Source organism: Notolepis coatsorum (genome assembly GCF_963971535.1).
Source record: "Notolepis coatsorum genome assembly, chromosome: 6".
Classification (NCBI taxonomy): Eukaryota; Metazoa; Chordata; class Actinopteri; order Aulopiformes; family Paralepididae; genus Notolepis; species Notolepis coatsorum.
Window position 1 is genome coordinate 140,982,841 of NC_140170.1, and position 23,163 is coordinate 141,006,003.

Genomic DNA, 23,163 nt, shown 5'->3' on the forward strand with positions numbered 1-23,163 from the left:
ATGTCCAGAACTTAGTCACTTGATCAATTATATACTGTAGAAGTTGGCAAATTTGCAATCTTTGTGGGACTTTGCTTGTTACCTCTCAAGCTTCAATTTCTTGCATAATGCTGCTAGTCTGTGTTCAGACTTGAGTTGAAAATCTGCAGTATTCCCCTTTAAGTAAAATTTTGAGGTAGACCCTACTTGTACTTTACTTTTACCAGAGTACTGGGTGTTCCTGCTCCTCCCGGCAGCATGTCAAAGGTTCCCAGTTCGAGAAACTTAACCCCTAACTGCTCCCGATGAGCAGGTTGGCACCTTGCATGGTTGCCTCTGCCATCGGTGTGTGAATGTGTGAGTGAATGGGTGAATGTGAGGCATAAATTGTAAAGCACTTTGGATAAAAGCGCTATATAAATGCAGTCCATTTATCATTTACAGCAGATTTCAGCAAAAGTAGTAATAACCTAATAGAATAGTACTAGGCTACTGTAATGAAAGGAAAAGTCCTCAATCCAGAGTTCTGCTCAAATAAAAGTACATCAAATGTATCTACCGGTAAGTATCAACAGTAAAAGTAGGCCTACTCATCATGTTACAGTTATGGGATGTCTTGATGGAACATCAAAAGGAAGGTCAGGGGATGGGGATGGAAAGGAATGATTTTAATGAAAAATAAATTATTGCAATCAACTCAGAATCATGAAAACCCCCTAGTTTGACCCCTCACATGTTACCCAAGGCCAAACAGAACATTTTAGATTTTTTGAAAATCGGTATTCGGTACCTCGAGCAGTTGTTACGAAAAAACATACAGGATTTGAACTTCAACTTTTTAATACATCTTACTACACACCTTTACAAACACATTAGTGAAGAAATTGATTGGTAAGGATTTAGTTTGCAGATTTACATATATTTCCCTACTAAATCTTGCATACAGTTTCAAGGTAAACATCTGTGATGTTGTCAAACAGCGACCTCTAGGCAAAAGATGACAAAACTGCACTTTATTTACAGTTTGTCTGATTGATTGATTGATTGATTGAAAACTTTATTAACATATTGCAGAATGGGTACAATACAGTAATACACACAATTGTTAAGGGGTTGCAGACCAGAGAAAAACTTTCGTCTTGTTTACATCAGGGTCAATTCATAATGATGGCTGATGTGTGGATAGGCTTTCAGTGAGTGAATGGTTTCAAAATGACAACAGGACCCACGTTTATTCCCTGGTGCAATGTTTGCTAATAGATGACAGGAAATACATTTGGGTCCAAACTGTTCCCTAGCAACATAATTCAAGTGAAACCGTTGAGGGGTTGCTACTATCTCACGGAGGAGATAAAACTGGGAACGAGGTTAGGTTGCTACTGCTGAGCTGCTGACCACAACTCAGGCTCTACCAAGAGAGGTCTGGAGAACTTAAAACTATAATAAGTTACTAAACGCCAACTCACATGTCAGACCAAAACAAAAACAAGTAAACAAAGCGCAATACCAATCGGGACTCTTTAGCCTAGAGGTCATTGCAGATTATACCTTTAACTTCTAAGCAAATAGTATATTTCACTACTGCTACTGCTTCTGGTAGTGTCACCTGTCACGTGACGGACGTAGAACCAGCCACCGGGCGGGCGGGAGGGGGCCACTACTGGCGAGTTGAGACAGTTTGACAGCGGGATTGTCTTGTAGTAGCCAGCCTTCGCCTGCCGTTAGGGGCTGTAGTAGTTTGTTTGTGCCACCGTTCGTCCGAATGCAAGCGGAGTAACGTTAACTTACACGGCAGTCAACTTTCGTGGCGATAAAATAACGTTGCTTGCCACAGTGACAATGGACATTGTTCAGGTAGGTCGATTTGGTTGACACCACCCAGTGTCGTTGACGTGAGCGAACGTTAGCATTTCGCTAAGCTAGCAATTTAGCACGTTGCTGGCTAACAAGGGCAGGGCCGGTTAACGTTAAGAAAGTAACAAACGGGTCACCTTAGCTAACAATGGGCTACTAATGTTAGTCTAAGCAAATCTTGCTTGTACGTGTTTAACTTTTATTTTATTGTCTCCTTCCCTTCATCAGAAACTGTTATCTGGATTCTCTCTCGATCTGGGACCTATAAAGGAACCTCTTGGATTTATTCGTGTCCTAGAATGGGTAAGATGATTATCCATATTTTGAAAGGTGCTCGGTTGAGCTGATCTTTTTTGCATTAATTAATTAATCAGCATTTGGCTAGGCCTGTCTCCACCCAATTTATCCACCATTTGCACCCAATAATCTAGATCACATACAGTACAGGTGCAGTTAGGACTGTAGAAATGCCTTTGGAGAGTCCAGAATAATGTTCCAGTTCCCCGCGCACAAGCCTAGTCGTTGATTTAGACTGCCTTTACTCTCAAGGTTGTCTTACATGCTGGTAACCTAGGGAACCTTGCATTTGACCCAATTCACTGAGTTAAACTGTGTCTAAGGACGTCTATTTACAGTGCATTTTGGCTACTGATTTCCTAACTGGACTTTCCGAATGAGCACACCCAAATGTTTGCTGCTTGCTGTATTGTTACTATAGGGTTCAGAATGAGTTGTATATTATGTATGCAATGGGCATATAAATAAGACCACCAACTGAAATGTAATTTGAGAGAAATTCCGATATTCTGATAAGCAGCGTGCCAGTGACACCCAGATCAGGAATGTTGGTTGAATTTGATTAGTTAGATCTGAACAACACTGTTAAACATCCCCCCACGTTTGTTTTGAACACTTTAAAAAATTATATATTGAAGAAAAATGTATACGTTGGCATCGTTTTCCCACCTAAAATGTTAATTAAATTTAAACTACTGAAAATGCAGCATCTATGACTATTAATGCCCCGCCCCCATCCCCCATCAAGTCTTACCCAAGCCGGTTACCTTTAATGGTTCCCCAACAATTATTTCAACTAAACACAACACTTCTTAGCTTACACAATCTTGTTATAACTAAGAGATTTGCAGAGGAAATAATTGTTTTCGTGCATAGATCACTAGATGTAAAAACGTACAATAGGAGTTTCAGCAGTGAGCATTCCCTGGATGACAATGTGTGGCCAGCTGGACGATGGCGACCATGATCGGTTAGGTTCGCAGGATTAGTTGCATCACACAGCTGGCTCAGATTCTGAGGAAGTACAGAGAAGTTGTACTGCACAAATAACAATCTGTAGTCAAAGTCATGCCTCCAAGACGAGTTAACTGTAGAAAAAAAACATGTTTTTGAGTTGAGGGGACCTTTTCAATATGTACAACTTCGTAGAAGGTCCGCACACAACTGATAACTAGCTCATGGTAAAACTTACAACACAACTTTGTGCAGCAGAGAGGCAGGACTGTATGTCTTGAAGAATGTCAGCTGCTGCAACACAAATAGCTTGGATTTATGCACTGAGCTACAGAGAGTAGCTAGCTCCAAATCCTTCACTGTCTGTCAGTTTGTCATTGGAAGCCATAACTTGTTACAAGCCATAACTTGTAAAAAAAAATTGCCTTTGAAAATTTGATGGGATGTCTTAATATTTGTGTTCTGCACAAAGTGTTTCGCGCTTGCTATTTTGCTGACACGTCAGTTAAAGTAGCCAATACTGTCTGTGTGTTTAAGGTGTGTACATTTGGAGCAACCAGGCATTGTGGGTAATTATCACAGGCCTTATCTTCTGCTGTGGAGTTTGAATCCAGGTCAGGCCTGCCTAGCTCTCTTTTTCCGCATTGTTTGTGAGTGCAGAAGTGTGTCGCATAGTGTCCTATCATCACCCTGTGAGATTTCCAATAGCCGATGCTATCGCCCCCATTTCTCCTCTGTCTCTCTCCCCCTCTCTCATGCTCATCTTTCTCCCCCCTCCCCTCCCCTCTCTCTCAATCTCCCTCTCAGCAGGCTGGACTATGGAAGCAAATGAGTGACAGAAGTATTTGAATTTTATCAGACACCGAATTTATAGCATTGAAAATAATTACTTTTAAAACATGTATCTGAATTTTTTCAGACACTGAATTTATAGCATTGAAAATAATTACTTTGAAAATCATGTATCTGAATTTTTTTGCACCAAATTATTATGTGAAATAAAAAATCAGTGTTTAAAATTCAATGTACAAAATTAAAATGCATAATAAAATTCAATGTAAAAAATTCGATGCATAATTGCGATGTATAAAATTCAATGTAAAAAATTAAAATGCATAATAAAATTCAATGTAAAAAATTCGATGCATAATTGCGGTGTATAAAATTCAATGTAAAAAATTCGATGCATAATTGCGGTGTATAAAATTCGATGTAAAAAATTTGATGCATAATTGCGGTGTATAAAATTCGATGTAAAAAACCATCATCAGGGCTACCCAGACAGGATAAGCAATCGAGCCTGGATGCAATCGAACTGACTTCTGGCCTATCACTGCACGGCTTTGTCAGTCATGTGATCACACCAACCCAGATGGCGGTATATATACATACGGTGGGGAGAGAATATATACATACGGTGGGGAGGAGACTGTACATTAGGAGGGGGTGGGTGGGAGAGAAATATACATATAATAGACGGTCTCCTCCCCACCGGTATGTATATAATTCTCTCCCCACCATATGTATATTTCTCTCCCACCCACCCACCCCCTCCTAATGTACAGTCTCCTCCCCACCGTATGTATATATTCTCTCCCCACCATATGTATATTTCTCTCCCACCCCCTCTCCTCCCCACCGTATGTATATATTCTCTCCCCACCATATGTATATTTCTCTCCCACCCACCCCCTCCTAATGTACAGTCTCCTCCCCACCGTATGTATATATTCTCTCCCCGCCATATGTATATTTCTCTCCCACCCCCTCCTAATGTACAGTCTCCTCCCCACCGTATGTATATATTCTCTCCCCACCGTATGTATATTTCTCTCCCACCCCCTCCTAATGTACAGTCTCCTCCCCACCGTATGTATATATTCTCTCCCCACCGTATGTATATATACCGCCATCTTTCTCCCGGGTTGGTGTAATCACATGACTGACAAAGCCGTGCAGTGATAGGCCAGAAGTCAGTTCGATTGCATCCAGGCTTGATTGCTTATCCTGTCTGGGTAGCTCGGATGATGGTTTTTTACATCGAATTTTATACACCACAATTATGCATCGAATTTTTTACATCGAATTTTATTATGCATTCTAATTTTTTACATTTAATTTTAAACACTGAATTTGTATTTCACATAGGTAAATTCGGAGCAAAAAAATTCAGATACATGATTTTCAAAGTAATTATTTTCAATGCTATAAATTCGGTGTCTGATAAAATTCAAATACTTCTGTCACTCATTTGCTTCCATACTGGACTGCTTTCTCTCAGAACAAACAAACATGCCCACAAATTCTATTATTTCATGGATGTGCAATGTGCATAACGGTTAATTTGAGAGCCGGTTATCCGCTGTCATTAACCGGTTGAAAAACGCCAAAATGCTGAGAAAATGTATAAGGGCTAGGTGGTGCAGTGGGCAAGGCACTCACCACCAATGCTGGAGACGCTGGGTTCGAGCCCAGCTCTCCACATTGTTTTCAGTTTGGCTGGTCGTCCGTACTAATACAATTGGTATTAGGAGGAGGGAAAACTGAGGGGTGGGGATCGGACGTTGTGGACAGCGACTCCTACAGGTCGGTTGGTGCGCCTGCGTAGTAGAATCAAGAAGCGATGGGGGCGGCGCCCCTCCAAAGCGCAGACCCCTGACGCTGAAAGATCGCGCCGCGCAGGTGAAAAGATGCGACGGCGGCTACCTCGAGTATTGGAGGGGACTCGTGCTATGTATGGCTTCGTCCACATTGCAGCCGGCTTGTGGGAGGCAAGAAACAGCGTTCGAGACAGGGGAGGGTTGAATTGGACGATACGAAATTGGGATGGGAGGAACATTTAAAATTGGAGAAAAAGTGGATAAAAAAAGAAAATGTATAAGGGCGTTTTCACACCTAGCTCGTTTGGAGCTGTTGTTCCGGAACCTGGAGCGGTTACCCCCTATTTCGGTTAATTTGGGCATTATGTGAACACAGCAATCGCATTCTGTTGCGGAACAAAACAAGTGGGCCGAGACCGCCTAGAGAGGGTGGTCTCGGCGCACTTCCAACCGAACCCCAAGCGACTCGTACGCTGTGAGAATGCAATCGACTTAACAAACCGACACAACTCACTTGCCGTACTGTATGTGCGTTGCATGATGACGCTTTCGCATTGAATTGTGGGCGGGATCAGTTTGTAGTCTTTAGGCAGCTAGATCGGTAAAGTTAACGCGCTATAGACCACTGTAGGGGTGGACGGTATGGTCTAAAATGTATATCACGGTATAATTTGAAGCATAGAAGGTAACGGTATATATCACGGTATCAGTGTTTCCGTTAGAATAATTTTTTTTGCCTGATAGGCAGGCTATATAAAGAATGACATCGTCAAGGCATGTAGATTTATAATATTTTAACTTAAAACTAGGCTACTTTTGCGTATAAAGTCATTATATTCCAAATAAAATAAGTCCCGAGTCGAGACTCCGTGCTGCTCCCATTGCAAACAGCGAGGCTGGATGCTGGATTTTGCTAGAAGCATATGTAGCTGCAGAGCCGCAGAACCATGGGCGCTTTCAGGAGCCATTGGCAATTCAGCCGTTGGGTGGGGGGGCGCTGTTGAGCGGGCCTGTGACCAGACCTAAAAGCGCCCATGGTTCTGCGGCTCTGCAGCTACATGCTATTCGCAACTCCACTGCTGCAGCCGTCCTCCCGCTGCAGCCGTCGTTATCATAACACTACACACATATCATAATGTTTACAGCAAACTGTAGTTGATCACCAGGTATGTTTTATTAACGTAGAATAATTCATATAAGAAAAACGATAGGGAAATCCCTTACCTTTCTCCACTGGTTAAAAATGCCAGGAACTGAAATTGAAACTTGCTGTGCGCCGCGGTGATATGTGTTTATTATGAAATGACAATTGCGTGTTGACACGCCCACTGCGCGAAGCCTCCTAAATAACTTTTTCCAGTTTGCACATATCTATTATCTATGACTAATTCTATCTATTTTTAGGGGCAAATGCTATTGAAATAGTCGCGCTGTGGTTACATGACGTCATTGCTCTTTTAGAGCTGCTCTACCGGTTACACGGTATAGTCAAAATCCATACCGTAGAGCAAATTCATACTGTTTATACCGTCCACCCCTAGACCACTGCACTTCCGCGTTACAGTACATTGAAATCGGGGAGGAGAGAGCGGGGGGAGGAAATTAATGAATGTGGATGAGAGCCTTGATGTAAGTGGTTGCAGCTACGGCTGCGGGGGTGCTGGAGACATGATCGAATAGACTTTTATGCGCCTGAGTTTCCTGAACACGGCGCGACCCATTCCTAATCGATCAGAACTAAATCGGACGATTTACATCACGGCTCTCTCATCCACATTCATTCATATGCTCCCCCCGCTCTCTCCCCGATTTCAATGTAACGCAGAGATTCAGGGTTGGGGGGGGGGGGGCACCACCCTAAAATCTGACCAATGAGTGACAGTTTGCTCGAGCGTGTGTTTGTTTTGGTCCGCTGTTAACACAGCCGTGTGAACACAAACGAACTAAGGGACAAGTGCAACATTGTATCATTATAGTCCCTGTGTCTCCCTGAATCGGAACAAAGCAAACGAACTACAGGTGTGAAAACGCCCTAATATAAATAAAGTATACGTGGTGTGGACAAAGAATTGTTCCACTCCTCTCGCTTTGTGAAATGTAAACTAACCATTTTACATTTAAGAATATCCAGTTAATTTAGCTACCTAACCGGATATTCTTGCCCATCCCTAGTTATTGTGTTTATTATATGTTAATATGGCTAAAGCGCAAGTAGGCACGAAACAGTACAGTCGCAGACTTGAGCAGAAACCACTTTTAAATTCTGCCAATTACATTAGGCCTGTATTTCCCAATAACCTTTAACACAAAGAGCATTTAATGGCACAGGTTAGTGGTTAAATGCCAGGTGGTTAGTTGGGCTCAAACTACCCCAGAATTGTCTTGATATTGTGCAATAGAGGCCTTGCATGGAATGTTTGTGTAGTTTTTTTTCTTCCAGCATGGCTGACTGTAACATTATAGCTACTAGGGCTGCAACGATTAGTCGACATAATCGACGATGTCGATTATAAAAAAAATCGTTGACGAGGAATTGTTGCGTCGATTAGTCATTAAAAAAATAAAAATAAAAAATTATTATTATTATATATTTTTTTTGCACTACCTATCTTCGTGAAAGTGGCTTCTCAGCTCTGGTCCAGCTGAAGACTTCTTAGCTTAACACATTGAGGACCGTTCGTCGCCGTCTAATATTATGTGGCTGGAGGACAAAGCTTTGTAAACAAACCGATGTGACTTTGGATAGCTATATCTATACTTTATAATATTGCTATCTGTCCATTCTCATTGTCACTTGAGTGCATAAACCGTCGCTTCGTTCATAATGGCTTAAAGGGAAAAAAAATCCATCGGTTGGTTGTAATTTTATAGCGTCGTGAATATAAGCTTTATCGCAGTTTTAGTCTCATATTTTTTCTGGAAAGCTATTTATAGGGCTAAAGGCTAATACCGTTATATCGAACGGCATTTCTGTTGTGTGTATATATACGAATGAAATAAAACAAACTGCTTATCATCCAGACTATTACAGAGCATCTATGGATGTAATGGGGGCGGCGGGGGACGCCGATTAGTATTATTGATTAGCAATAGAGTGTCCGTGCAAGTAGCCACATTCACTGATCAATTGCTTGCGTTTTACAACAAGCTCCAATCCGGCTATAATTTGGGTGAAGAGGGTCCTACCGTCAGCCCATGTGATCGCCGGCAGCATTTCCCCATTATTCATCGGCATCTGGTAGATCGATATGTCCATTGGCTGATCATAAATCCCATTATTCCAGGCTGAAATCTGCGCTTCGAACCGTGATCAACGGTGCAGGCTGTTCGTTTGGGATGAGGCTAAAATGAAACGGCCATAGACAGTAAAAAATTTAATAAAAATCCACTCGCCCACAATGATACTGCAGTGGAGCCAGGGAGCGAAATTAACTTTTTGACTCACCGGCCAGTGGCGGGTAGATGGGAAGAATCTACCCGCCAAGCATATTTCTTACCTGCCAAATTTATTTTGATTAAAAAAAATATATATATATTTTATATAATTTTTTTTTAAATAAAATATATATTATATAATCATACTTGTAGTTGTATTATCTGCGAGACATCACCACCACGCAATAAGTCAAAATGCTCGCTATCTGCAAACAGCTCCACTGTCTGTGTGTATACTTGAGTAGCCTCCAGCTCCAGCAAGGATTCTCCGGCCCTGCAGCTAGACCCTATATTCAGCTAGACCCTACATTCAGCATGCAAGGATTCTCCGGTGATGCAGCTGGACCCTATTGTTATAACGTTACGGTTCTTTTGTCAAATCACATTCAACATGCCCTCAGCTAGAATACGCATTCAATCAATGTTATAAGACATTGATATCAGGTGCTATCTGTAGCTACTGCTAGCCCGGTAGATAACGTTAAGACAATTTAGTTTACTGGGACAGATAGATCTAATGTGAGCTAGCTAACGTGAGCTAGCTAACGAGGGAACGGAGGTATTATGCACTCGAGTCGACTAGGGCTGTCTTAAATGCTTCGAAGCTTCGAACGTTCGATTCGATGGCACAAGCTTCGAACATTAAAAAAAGAATCTAAGTTTAAAAAAAAAAAAAAAAAAAAAATCTTTTTTTTTTTACTTCGATGTGTGTGTGTGTGTGTGTGTGTGTGTGAACTACCCATCCCAGTTAGGACAGCCGAATCCCGTCCAATCTTTCGCCGTCGACTAAAGACTCACTTCTTCAACCATTATCTGAAATGATAAAAAAAATAAAAATAAAAAATCTAACCGTGACTAACCTTACTGTCATGCACTTGTCCTAATAAACTAACCTACAGTACACTGTAACACGCAACACTTTGATGAACATTGTTACTCAGCTGATAGAGTTGTACCCTTCTTTCTGTCTTGTCGTACAGAACTTGTAAGTCGCTTTGGATAAAAGCGTCAGCTAAATGACTAAATGTAAGTGTGTGTGTGTGTGTGTGTGTGTATGTGTGTGTGTGCGCGCACCTTGTAGAATTCCACACATAAGAAAGAAAGATACTGGGATGAATAAACAAAATAGGAAATAAAATGTAGAAATGCATGCAATACATAAATAAATATGAATCTCCATATATGAAATATAACATTTAGATAAGGTGCTACTGAGATGTTTTGGTGAGTTCTTTGTTTTTTTGTGGAAGTTGCCCTTCTTAAAAATGCATGAACATTCACTGATAATTGGTCTGTAGTGGAGTCTACAAGGTCTACATTGCCGGACCATGTAGAATCCGGACCTTGTAGTTGACTGACATAATTCTGTGCATAGTTTAGTCTACACAGGCCATATTTCAAATAATCAAAATCTTACTTCATTCATCTTAAACATTCTTGATTTGGGGGATTGGTAGTTCCCATGAAATCTGAAGTTGTTCAAACGACAACAGCGATCCACCTTGAATTAAATCACACAGCCGAGTGAAACCTTGTTGGATGCGTCATTCACGAAAGGGGCTACTTAATTAATTAATCCAACCCACTTTATTTATAGAGCACATTTAAAAACAACAACGTTTACGAAAGTGCTGTACAAGTCCCACAACATAAGATTTTTTTTTTTTTTTTTTTTTTTTTTTAAGCTTCGAATTAAAATCGAAGCTCGGCCCCGAAGCTTCGATTGCCAAAAAAAGCTTCGAAGGTCAGCCCTAGAGTCGACTATTGCTGGAGCATTTGTTGATATCAGCAGCTATCAGTAGCTAGCCAGCTAGATACCGTTAGACAATGCCTCGTCATGTATTAAACTAAAAGTGAATAGTTGACTGGGTCATTGTTTAAACAGTAACGGTAGCTCATGGAGGTCCGATATAGACTAGAGCAGACTGCCCGCATATCGCAATGGTGGTGTTTCAGGAAGTAAACAAGCCAAATGAGAGCTTCCGATTGGGCATTTGCTTTCTTTCTCATGAAACCAGTCACGTCACTCTACTGTGATTGGACCGTTGACTTGAGTGCAATGTGGGACTTGTAGTTTTTTAACGATCTCGCGGCGGAGAAAAAAAAGACGAGAGGCTATAATCTGTACTCGCACAATCAAAATAAGAGTATCGTTATGAACTACACGCCACACGGCGGGCAGCCCGCTAAGTGTCAAGCGCCAAAGGTAAAAACTGAGCGCCCCTGGCGGGCGGCGGGCTTTAGTTTCGGTCCCTGAGTGGAGCGATGGCGCCCTTAAGAGGATCTGGCCGGTATTGCATGTCGCCGATTTCACAGAGGCGGGTAAATCTGCAGAGTCGATGGGGGATGTTGATTTGTTTATTAATATGGAATAAAATAATAACAACTTGCCCCGGGGGGGCGCAGCTAACAATATACTCGTTATTATCACCATACATAACGCTTGCTTATATTGAAACACGTTGAGATTAGGGCCGTTCTTTCAACCTGAAAGTGCACTTTCTTCAACCTCGAGGTAAACAAATCACAGAAGGTAGCCCCTGCCGGCACCATTCAGGTATCAACGTGAGTCGTGAGCTAATGGTAGCTAGTTAGCCCGGCCGGCAGCCCGGCACCATCGTATCAACGTGAGCCAGTTGCATTAGGATTAAATAATGTCAACACTCACTCACCGCGTTTTATATTACATTCCCAAAGAAGTGCCTCCGTCTCTCGTAGTCTCGTTGTGCTGGATGAAGTCACTGGCGACTCGTGGAGGCGAGGGTTTTGCTTAAATCCGAATAGACTCCTGTCCTTTAATTGTCCAAATGCGACAGTGTGTGCAAGTTTAGCTCTTGTTTGACAAAACGTTAGCCATCTGTGGTCAGGGAGCTCATCGTGGGCTAGAGTGACGGTGGTTAACTTCGACGCTTCATCGTTCAATGGTAACGTATTATTATTATTGCTTAAGCTTCAGCAGTCTGCTCAGAGATAGAGGAAATGCATACAGGTTACTTAGTGTGACGCACCTCTGTGTTCTCCTCATGTGACTCACAATAGCCAATCAATCATTAGGAAACTGCCCTCTGCTGGCCGTGCTGTGTGTGTGCAGTCCCCGTCAAAACTCTGTTTCAGTGTAAATATAAACTGAAACAACTGTTATTTTGATTTTCAATACCGTCGGTATCTCTAAATACCCCGGTATACCGTAATACCGTCATACCGCCCAAGCCTACTGTATAATGTTTAATAAAAGTTCCAGCAGTACTGGCCAACCCGCGGCGGACATATATAATGTTGAATAAAAGTCCCGCGGTACTAGCCATCAGTCAAGGGAGCACTCGCAAACGGATAACGTTAAACACAGCAGAAGATGGAAAACAGACAGACTGACCAACGGGGAACTGCATCCAACCCTAGTACAACCCTCGAGTCCAAGGCAAGGACACATTTAAATCAGGCAAGGACACATTTAAATCACAGAGGTGTATGTTAGTCTATTGGAACTGTATACAGTAGTTAGCTTCTAGTTAGCGTTTTAGCTATATAGCTGCTTGCTAGCTAACGTTAGCCCTGTGTGTGTGTGTGTGTGTGCTCAAAGCAGCCAGCCCCATGTTAGCTAGGTGTATCTGTTATGACTATAATGTTTCCAAAAACGCACCGGACTACGACGTAAGGTTATGTTTTATTGCATGCTCAACCAGTGCACAACAACACACTAACCAAACTGACGATACCACAACACTGACGGTATTTCACAGCCCTGTCGTCCAGCCCACGTGCTGTCTTAAAGGCACAGTGAACACCGTTGTGATGCCTACCCACCCAGATGCATACACAACATTGACGCGGCTTGACAACCGAGGTTCAAAGTTAACTTGATTGATTGATTGAAAACTTTAACAGATTGCAGATTGCAGAATGGGTACAATACAGTACGGCTCAATACACACAATTGTTAAGGGGATGCAGACCAGAGAAAGACTTTCGTCTTGTTTACATCAGGGTCCCCCATTTTCAATTCATCATGACATACAGATAGACAGTACTGCTATATCTATACATTTCACATCTATACACTTCACAACATACTTCGGTTTTTTTCTTTCACTGCCCAACCCAGTCCAACCCAGCATCTTTCACTGCCCAGTTCAGCCCAACCCAGTCCAGAATAGATCCCTCTTTCATGTTAATATGTTTTATGCTAATATTGTGAAGAGTAGAGACACTGTTATTAATGTTTTATGCTAATAAATATTTTAAAGAGTAGAGACACGGTGTGATTATTACTATGATTTAAAATCTATTTAGACGAAGACATACAAAGAAGTAATTATCACAATTAGCGATTTTTTTTTGGCTGGTAAAAAATCTGTTTGGGCTGGTAAAAAAAATCAGCTACTTGCCAGTTGGCTGGTAAGCCAAAAAGTTAGTTTCCTCCCCTGATTGACTCGGTTCCCACTTTCTGCTAACCGACTCGTGGCTGTTTTCTGTGCCAGTGGCAGCCCGGGCTGAAAGTGGGGAGTGGTCAGTTCCCAGGAAACTGACTGTAAAACCTTTTGGCCGCTGCAGCACTGCATTCTCCAAGCGTCTGGCCAGAGTGGGAGTTGGAGGCATGGTTACTTAATACACACACGTGATCCCAGACCACTATGCATGTTGTGGTTGTGTAAGGTGAAGATGGGCCGAGTTCAAGTTCATATAGGACGAGCTGTTTTTTATTTTATTTGCTTGATTGTGTGACAGCCAGCCTGGAATGAAAGATTTTGATGAAAGAACCTAATTGAATTTGAGCACTGGCCACCTCTGGAGGCTTTAGAAGAAGCTTTTGTTTACAATAGAATGGATATGGGTGGCGCAGTGGGCAAGGCGCTCACCACCAATGCAGGAGATGCTGGGATCGAGCCCAGCTCTCGGCGTTGCTACCAGCTTGGCTGGTCGTTCATACTAATACAATTGGCAGTATTAGGGGGTAGGAAGCTGGTGGGTGGGGATCGGACGTTGTGGACAGCCACTCCTACAGGTCGGTTGGTGCGCAGTAGAATCAGGAAGCGACGGGGGCGGCGTGTCCCTCCCACGCAGACCCTCGCCGCTGAGAGATTGCGCTGTGCAGGTGAAAAGATGCAACGGCTGCCTCCTCGAGTACCGGAGGGGACACGTGATGCAAGGCTTCGTCCACATTGCAGCCGGCTTGTGGGAGGCATGGCCTAACAGTAGGGCTGACCTTCGAAGCTTTTTTTGGCAATCGAAGCTTCGGGGGCCGAGCTTCGATTTTAATTCGAAGCTTCGAGAAAAAAGAATAAATAAAAAAAAATATATATTAATTATAATATATATATATATATTTTTTTATCTTATGTTGTGGGACAGTGACTTGTACAGCACTTTGGTAAACTTTGTTGTTTTTAAATGTGCTCTATAAATAAAGTGGATTGGATTAATTAATTAAGTAGCCCCTTTCGTGACTGTGACGCAGCCAACAAGGTTTCACTCGGCTGCGCTGCCTGGGTGCAGTGGGGCTGCTCTCACAGCCAACGACATGACATTACATAATTATGTTGCAACCTTCGTCTATCAAGCACTAATTACATTATATTTAATTTATTATTTATAATTATATCCGACAATGCACCTACAAAAGCAGATGATTACAATTAAATTAGCCAACTTGGTAACACATAGCAGCATAGGCATAGCCTTATTAATGTTTTGTGTGGCGTCGCCGTCGTGTACAACTCCAAGGGATATTCCCTTGGAGATGCATCTATTTTATATTTTTTTTGCACTTCGATTTTCTTTTTCTTTTTTGAAGCTCATGCCATAGAAACGAAGCTTCGAAGTATTTAAGACAGCCCTACCTAACAGCGTTCGAAACGGGGGAGGGTAGAATTGGACAATACGAAATTGGGGAAGGGAGAAAAATAGAAAATGGGGAGAAAAAGTAGATAAAAAAAAACAATGGATATGGGTGAATGTCAAAGACGGGACTACAAATGTGGACATTAGCCATTACTCACTCTTAGGGCTGTACCGAATGCTTCGAAGCTTCGATCATAATGTTGACATTAGAATTCTAAATCGACATTTGAATTTATTTTTATTTTTTATAAAATTTATTATTATTTTTTTAAATCTTTTTTGTTCTATTCAATCTGTTTAAACCAATGGGGGTTTTCTTCACAGTTGCAGTTAAAGATTAGGCTACACTAATATTATAATATTACACTATAAGACGTCACCATCACCCGTGCCCTTAAGAACCAACTTAAGTTTAACACTTTGACTGCCGGAAAACGTTTAAAAGCGTCATTCCCGGCCATGCTCAAGTTGCCGGAGGACGCTTTACAGCGTCCTTATATCAATATTTCAAAAATCTGCGATCGGATTCATATTTCCCCTCCGCTGGCCTGAGATCCACCAGGAGGACCCACTGAGCTCTCTGGCGGTTCAGGAGCGCCATCTGGTGGCCGATCGGCGCAATCGCTTAACAGGAAGTGCTATGGAGGTTGTGCTGATCGGCCGTATTACTTCCGGGCACTCGCTATAGGTTCCGGGACTCGATCTCGACACACTACATAGCGATCGATTGCCAATAACTCGATAAACAACATGATTTTGACGTATATACCATTATACAAGCTGGAAATGGACCGGGTAAATCTACATCCCATAATGATAAAATTTCTACTCTACGATGATCGCCCAACGGCGCGCGGAGACTGGGGTGAGTTTTAGCGTGTAAAATTACCGTCTTCGATACTAACTGCTATGATCAACATTTGACCCACATTAGATGATTGGTATAACGCTGCCCACGGAATTAAAAACGCCCCCTAGCCCATCCGGTCAACATCAGATGATGTGTAGTAACTTCTAGAAGTACGTCTAGTTGGAATTTTTTATATATCGCGCTGATTGCCATAAAACTGTATTGCATCATCAATATAATGCATTTGGGGCTATAGATCACGTTCTGGAGAAAGCTGCAGAAAGAGATGAAAACATACTTATACATTAGACCATACTTTACTATGAATATGTGAATGAAAAAGTTTAACGTTGCTACACAATGAACAATACATATAGGACTTTGAATGGGCCCTAATAGTGGCAATGTAGCAATAGAATTTAAAAAGTTATAGCCATGCAAAGAAGGGGTACTTCTCCATAGACAAATAGAGCCGGCAACCTATGGTATATCATGAATTTAACCCATGGCAACCAAAGTGTTAATAAGAGATCCCTGGAGGGCAATAAAGAAAAGTTGTAAGTTCTCAATGGCCAACTGTTCAGAGTCTGCAATACAATACACAACAGTAGGGCTGTCTTAAATACTTCGTAGCTTCGAAGCTTCGTTCGATGGCACAAGCTTCGAACATAAAAAAAAAATCGAAGTAAAAGAAAATAATAATTGTTTGTTACCTCGATTTGTGGGTGGGTGGGTGGGGGCGGGCCATTGGGTGGGGCCGGGGGACAAATACACTGGAGGAAAGTAACCCAGCTCAGCACTGCCCAAATTATATCATCACTATTGCCTGTTTGAAGGATATCATCCTCAAACACATACACCTACATGCCTTGTAGAATTCCACACATAAGAAAGAAAGATACTGGGATAAATAAACAAAATAGGAAATAAAATGTAGAAATGCATGCAATACATACATAAATATGAATCTCCATATATGAAATAGAACATTTAGATAAGGTGCTACCGAGATGTTTTGGTGAGTTCTTTGTTTTTTTGTGGAAGTAGCCCTTCTTAAAAATGCATGAATATTCACTCCACAATTATTGGTCTGTAGTGGAGTCTACAAGGTTCACATTGCCTTGTAGACTGACATAATTCTGTGCATAGTTTAGTCTACACGGGCCATATTTCAAATAATCAAAATCTTACTTCATTCATCTTAAACATTCTTGATTTGGGGGATTGGTAGTTCCCATGAAATCTGAAGTTGTTCAAACGACAACAGCGATCCACCTTGAATTAAATCACACAGCCGAGTGAAACCTTGTTGGCTGCGTCACAGTCACGAAAGGGGCTACTTAATTAATTAATCCAATCCACTTCATTTATAGATCCCATTTAAAAACAACAAAGTTTACCAAAGTGCTGTACAAGTCCCACAACATAAGATAAAAAAAAAGAAAAAAATATGATTTTTATCGAATTAAAATCGAAGCTCGGCCCCGAAGCTTCGATTGCCAAAAAAAGCTTCGAAGGTCAGCCCTACACAACAGTATCTGCATACAGATGGGCTTGTCAACCATTCAGTGAAGACACAATATCATTAAAGGGGAACTATCTTACTATTTATTTCACTATTTGGGCAATTTTACACAATTCCTGTGAGTCTATGGCACACATCTGTAAGTTTTTTTTCAAAACAATTCATTGTGTATTTCTAATCAAGTACTCTAAAACAGCATTTTTCCACTTCAAGATTTCAAGCTGTTTTGAGGCTGGGCTCCGCCTATACTCGGAATGCGATTTGAGTGACAGACCCCCACCTGTAGCTCCGCCCATACTCTACTAATGTCAAAAGTGAACCTAATACACAAACAAATATGGCTCAAGCATACTTTTTCTAATACAATACAATCCACAAAGGGATGACACCGAAGCAGGTACCCATGCCATACGATTTTGGGTATAGAGAAAAATGACAGGAAGAAAGAATAAGATTGCTCTCTCACTCCGTCTAACTCACACACACACACACACACACACACATGGTGCATGTACTAACGTTAGATTTTCTTGGCGCAATAAACAGAGCTAAGATACCCCCCCCCCCAAACACACACAAGGAACATAATCATTCATTCGCAATACACACAAGTACGTCTATATACAACGAAGCACACAGCTAAGATAACGTTAGCTAAGCTAGCTTGCTCTCTCACTCCGTCTAACACACACACACACACACGGTACTTGTACTAACGTTAGATTTTCTTGGCGCACACACGGAAGAGTACCGTAATACACAAACGGATGAATGAACAAGGTCCTACTGCTAATAGGTCCCATGAATTATAAATGGCCTTTTCCAGTGTTTAGCATTGTATCCTAGCAATTGGGGATTATATCAATGTGGTCTGTGTCGTTAATTATCATCAGTCTAGTCTCGAGTTCATGAGATCTTCCCTCACTCAACTAAGCTGTTCTGATTTGACGGTATTTCTGATGTGAATAAGGTAATGATTTGCAGTAACGCCCCCTCTATGGTTGTAGCGCATAGTGTAACCCGACACTTCCTCAAACGGGTTTTGACAGAGGCAGAGAACGAGCGAGGGAGAGGGATAGGGAGAAAGATGGAGAGAGGGAGGGACCGGCGGGACCGTGCAGAAGTGTGTGTAAATGTGTGTGCGCCATCTCGCTCCCTCGTCGGAGCATTTACACACAAACTTGACTGCGTGTGTGGCGGGGACGCATCTCTCCTCTCTCTCTCTCGCTTGCTTGTTCTCTCTCTCGTATGTATCACGCTGTGTGGGTGACTGTCACTGAAAGCGCTTATGGGCGGAGCCGGAGCCCATCCAATAACAGCCTGAAATCCTGAGGCTGAAAAATTATGCTTTTGAGTACTTCATTAGAAATATAAAACAATGCATTTTCTTTTTTTAAACCTTACAGATGTCTTCCATAGACTCACAGGAATTGTGTACAATTGCCCAAATAGTGCAAGGAATAGCAATGCATGTCCCCTTTAACTAATTACGACGTACTGTATGTACTTACTGATTCGATGCTTTCTTTCTGTCCCGAAGACTTGGTATAGGCTAGCTCCCTTCTTTAGCAACAGCCAGGAAATCATGGCAGCATTATCCTTCGTCTTTGCAAAAATCCAAAAACTAACATGGCCCATTGCTTGTGGGGCACGATATCATTATCACCTTATGTTATGGATGGATCATCACCGTTTGTCCTCTTCCTCTTCATAATTAATAGTTTGTCATTGTAGCCGATCACCCAGCTGTAGTCTGGGGAGCTCTCAACTCTGCGACGACGGCGACAAATAATGTTACCTCCTCGGCCGGTTTGACTATAGTATTTTTATGATTTACCAGAAGTGCTGAGTCCAATGTAGTCTGGTGAAAACGCATGTTATCATTAGGGGTGCACGATATTGATTTTGATATAACTTTCTGCTCCTCAAGACCGATACCGATAACCGATATATATATATATATATATTTATTGTATTATTATATATTTTTTTAATGTATATTCCTGTAGTTTTGACCTAACCAGATTTATCATGACATGAGCGTTACTACTATGAACAAAACAAAGCCAAGAGAACAGTTTTGACTCTTCAAATAAAGTGACTATATTTATTTGTCCAAATAAATATAATTTGAGTCAATCACAAAATTCACAATCAGTCAATGTCATTAACAATGTGTTTCCCTGAACAATGAGTGAACTAAAAACCAACAGGTATTGTGCTTTGTCAGTAGGGATGGGTACCGTTCACATTTGAACCGATACGGTACCGGTACCTGTGAATCGATACCGGTACCCAACGGTACCTTTTTTCGGTACTTTAGTCTCTAAAAATGTAATCTACCTACTTCAGTTGTAAAAAAAAAGAAAAGAAAAAAAGAACTTCAAATAACCAAATTTTTGACCGTTTTCGGCTTGCCATTACCCCGACTGCTTTGTTGTTGAATCAAGTCAAATCCTAAGTAAGCATATATTGTGCGTGTGAACGTTGACATGAAAAGAAAAAGTTTAAAAAATAAAATAATTTTTTTATTTATTATCGGAGCTATCAATACTTTTATCGGGATGACGTCATAATTGCTGATATCGGCCCGATAATTATTGTGCATCCCTAGTTATCATCCATAAGTGTGATTGTTTTGTCCTCTTCTAATAGTCTTCGCAAGTCGCGATCGCCATAGCTCACAAACTTGGCCCATTGATGACGGATCACGACATCATCAGGGAATGTTTTTTTTGTAGAGAAATGGAGCCAACTTCCCTATGATTAGTAGAGAGTTGTTGAAGCAGTGTCATCTGTTTTGGATTACGTCAAGCGAATGGACAGAGAGGGGGGGCGGGAGGAGGATGCACCAGAACAATTATTTGCACTCGCACGAATGCTCCCAGTTTATATTTTGAGGGCGCACCGATACAATTTCGGTTGCATATGCGACCAATTCGGTCGCAATTTCGAGCCCTGTACTACATCCATACCTCATTTTAAAAAGTTTGCCTTTTTGTACCTCATTGTTTGCATTTTGTATTACATTCTGTACCTTAAGTTGTACTTTAGTTTGTATATTGAATATTTTGTACTAGGCTTGGGCGGTATGACGGTATTACGGTATACCAGGATATTTCGAGATGATTCTCAATACCGTGACGTCAGGGGGCGAAATTAAAGCCCGCCACCCGCCATTGGCGCTCAGTTTTTACGTTTGGCGACTCCCACTGAGAGGTCTGCCCGCGATGATGTGAAAATCATGATCCAATTCTTTAGCGGAGTTCTCACTCGCTGTCTCAGCACAGCACTGAGCACTGCTCCTACCCCTCCCGCACCTGTTTCTGTATGCTGCATGTAAACTGAGGCTATTGCCTCCGACAGTCACAGTGACGTTAGTCTAGTCAGTGTGGGACCTTCGTGAGATAACGTTAGCTACCGACCGTTACAAAATGACCCAGTCAACTATTCACTTAGTTTAATACATGAGGCATTGTGTAACGTTATCCAGCCGGCTAGCTACTGATAGCTCCCGACATCAACAAATGCTCCAGCAATAGTCCAGTGCATAATACCTCCGTTGGCTAGGTAGCTCACTAGTCACTACGAAATGTTGCAGTAAACTAAATAGTTCACTGAGGCGTTGTCCCAACGCCATCCAGCAGTAGCTACAGATAGCTCCTGACATCAATGTCATACAACATGCGTATTCGAGTCCCTGGCTTACATCGCATGAGGGCTGCTGAATAGGGTCCAGCTGCAGCGCCGGAGAATCCTTGCTGGAGCTGGAGGCCACTCGAGTATACACACAGACAGTGGAGCTGTTTGCAGACAGCGAGGTGGCGATGTCTCGCAGATAACACAATCGCAAGTATGATTATATAATATATTATATTTTATTAAAAAAAAAGATTTATATAAAATAATAATAATTTTTTTTTAATCAAAAGAAAGTTGGCAGGTAAGAAATATGCTTGGCGGGTAGATTCTTCCCATCTACCCGCCACTGGCCGGTGAGTCAAAAAGTTAATTTCGCTCCCTGCGTGACGTCACAGACTGCTATTACACTGACACAGAGTTGATTGTAGTGCACAGCACGCGCCAGCAGAGGGTTACGTGGCTATCGTTCCGGGAGCTAACGTTTGTACCTGGCTGGTGCTAACTAACTGGCTATCATTCCGGGAGCTAACGTTGGTACCTGGCTGGTGCTGGCTAACTAACTGGCTATCGTTCCGTGAGCTAACGTTGGTACCTGGCTGGTGCTAACTAACTGGCTATCGTTCCGGCAGCTAACGTTGGTACCTGGCTGGTGCTAACTATATGGCTATCGTTCCGGGAGCTAATGTTGGTACCTGGCTGGTCTAACTAACTGGCTATCGTTCCGGGAGCTAACGTTGGTACCTGGCTGGTGCTGGCTAATTAACTGGCTATCGTTCCGTGAGCTAACGTTGGTACCTGGCTGGTGCTAACTAACTGGCTATCGTTCCGGGAGCTAACGTTGGTACCTGGCTGGTGCTAACTAACTGGCTATCGTTCCGGGAGCTAACGTTGGTACCTGGCTGGTGCTAACTAACTGGCTATCGTTCCGTGAGCTAACGTTGGTACCTGGCTGGTGCTAACTAACTGGCTATCGTTCCGTGAGCTAACGTTGGTACCTGACTGGTGCTAACTAACTGGCTTTCGTTCCGGGAGCTAACGTTGGTACCTGGCTGGTGCTAACTAACTGGCTATCGTTCCGGGAGCTAACGTTGGTACCTGGCGGGTGCTGGCTAACTGGCTATCGTTCCGGGAGCTAACGTTGGTACCTGGCTGGTGCTGGCTAACTGGCTATCGTTCCGGGAGCTAACGTTGGTACCTGGCTGGTGCTGGCTAACTGGCTATCGTTCCGGGAGCTAACGTTGGTACCTGGCTGGTGCTGGCTAACTGGCTATCGTTCCGGGAGCTAACGTTGGTACCTGGCTGGTGCTAACTAACTGGCTATCGTTCCGGGAGCTAACGTTGGTACCTGGCTGGTGCTGGCTAATTAACTGGCTATCGTTCCGGGAGCTAACGTTGGTACCTAACCCCCCCCCCCCCCCCCGCCTATGAAAATGAAAGTCTGAAAAAAATTATACCGCCCAAGCCTATTTTGTACAGTGTTTGGACTTTATTCTTTTTCTCCTTATTTTTCTATTTTTCTCCCATCCTAATTTCGCCTTGCCAATTCTCCCTTCAATTCTCCCCTCCCCTGTCTCGAACGTTGCTAGACTATGCCTCCCACTTGTCGGCTGCAGTGAGGACCAAGCCTTGCATCACGTGTCCCCTCCGGTACACGAGGAGGCAGCTGTCGCATCTTTTCACCTGAACAGCGCGATCTCTCAGTGGCGAGGAGTAACGCGTGGGAGGCTCACGGTGCCCCCGATACTTCCTGATTCTGCTGTACAGGTACAGGCGCACCAACCGACCTGTAGGAGTCGCTGTCCACAACGTCCAATCCCCACCCACCGGCTTTCCCACCCCTAACACTGCCAATTGTGTTAGTATGACGACCGGCCAAGCCCGTAGCAACGCCGAGAGCTGGGCTCTATACCAGCATCTCCTGCGTTAGTGGTGAGCGCCTTGCCCACTGCGACACTCAGCCGCCTTTGGACTTTATTCTTTTAACTTACGTGACGAATCAAACACAAACTTGGAACTAGTGACTAATGAGTTGGCTGATAATGTGATTTTAACATCTGCAATTAAAAGAATATATACATAATCTGTTTGATCTAATAAAATAACGTTTTCAGTTTGTTCACCTCAGTTCATCCTTTTTCTTCCAGTAAATTGGATTGTCAAATGAATAAATAAAACTTGGGGTGAAAAAA

General features: G+C 42.5%; 1 protein-coding gene across 1 annotated transcript in view; it reads left to right on the forward strand.

Moving 5' to 3' along the window:
• Positions 1–1,657: 1,657 nt before the first annotated feature.
• sypl2a (synaptophysin-like 2a) overlaps positions 1,658–23,163 on the forward strand; it is a 54,359-nt gene continuing 32,853 nt past the window's right edge. The window contains exons 1-2 of the mRNA XM_084316285.1: positions 1,658–1,833; positions 2,062–2,136. Coding sequence (XP_084172411.1) covers positions 1,819–1,833; positions 2,062–2,136 — 90 coding nt within the window. The 5' untranslated portion in view covers positions 1,658–1,818. The remainder of the gene's footprint in view (positions 1,834–2,061; positions 2,137–23,163) is intronic.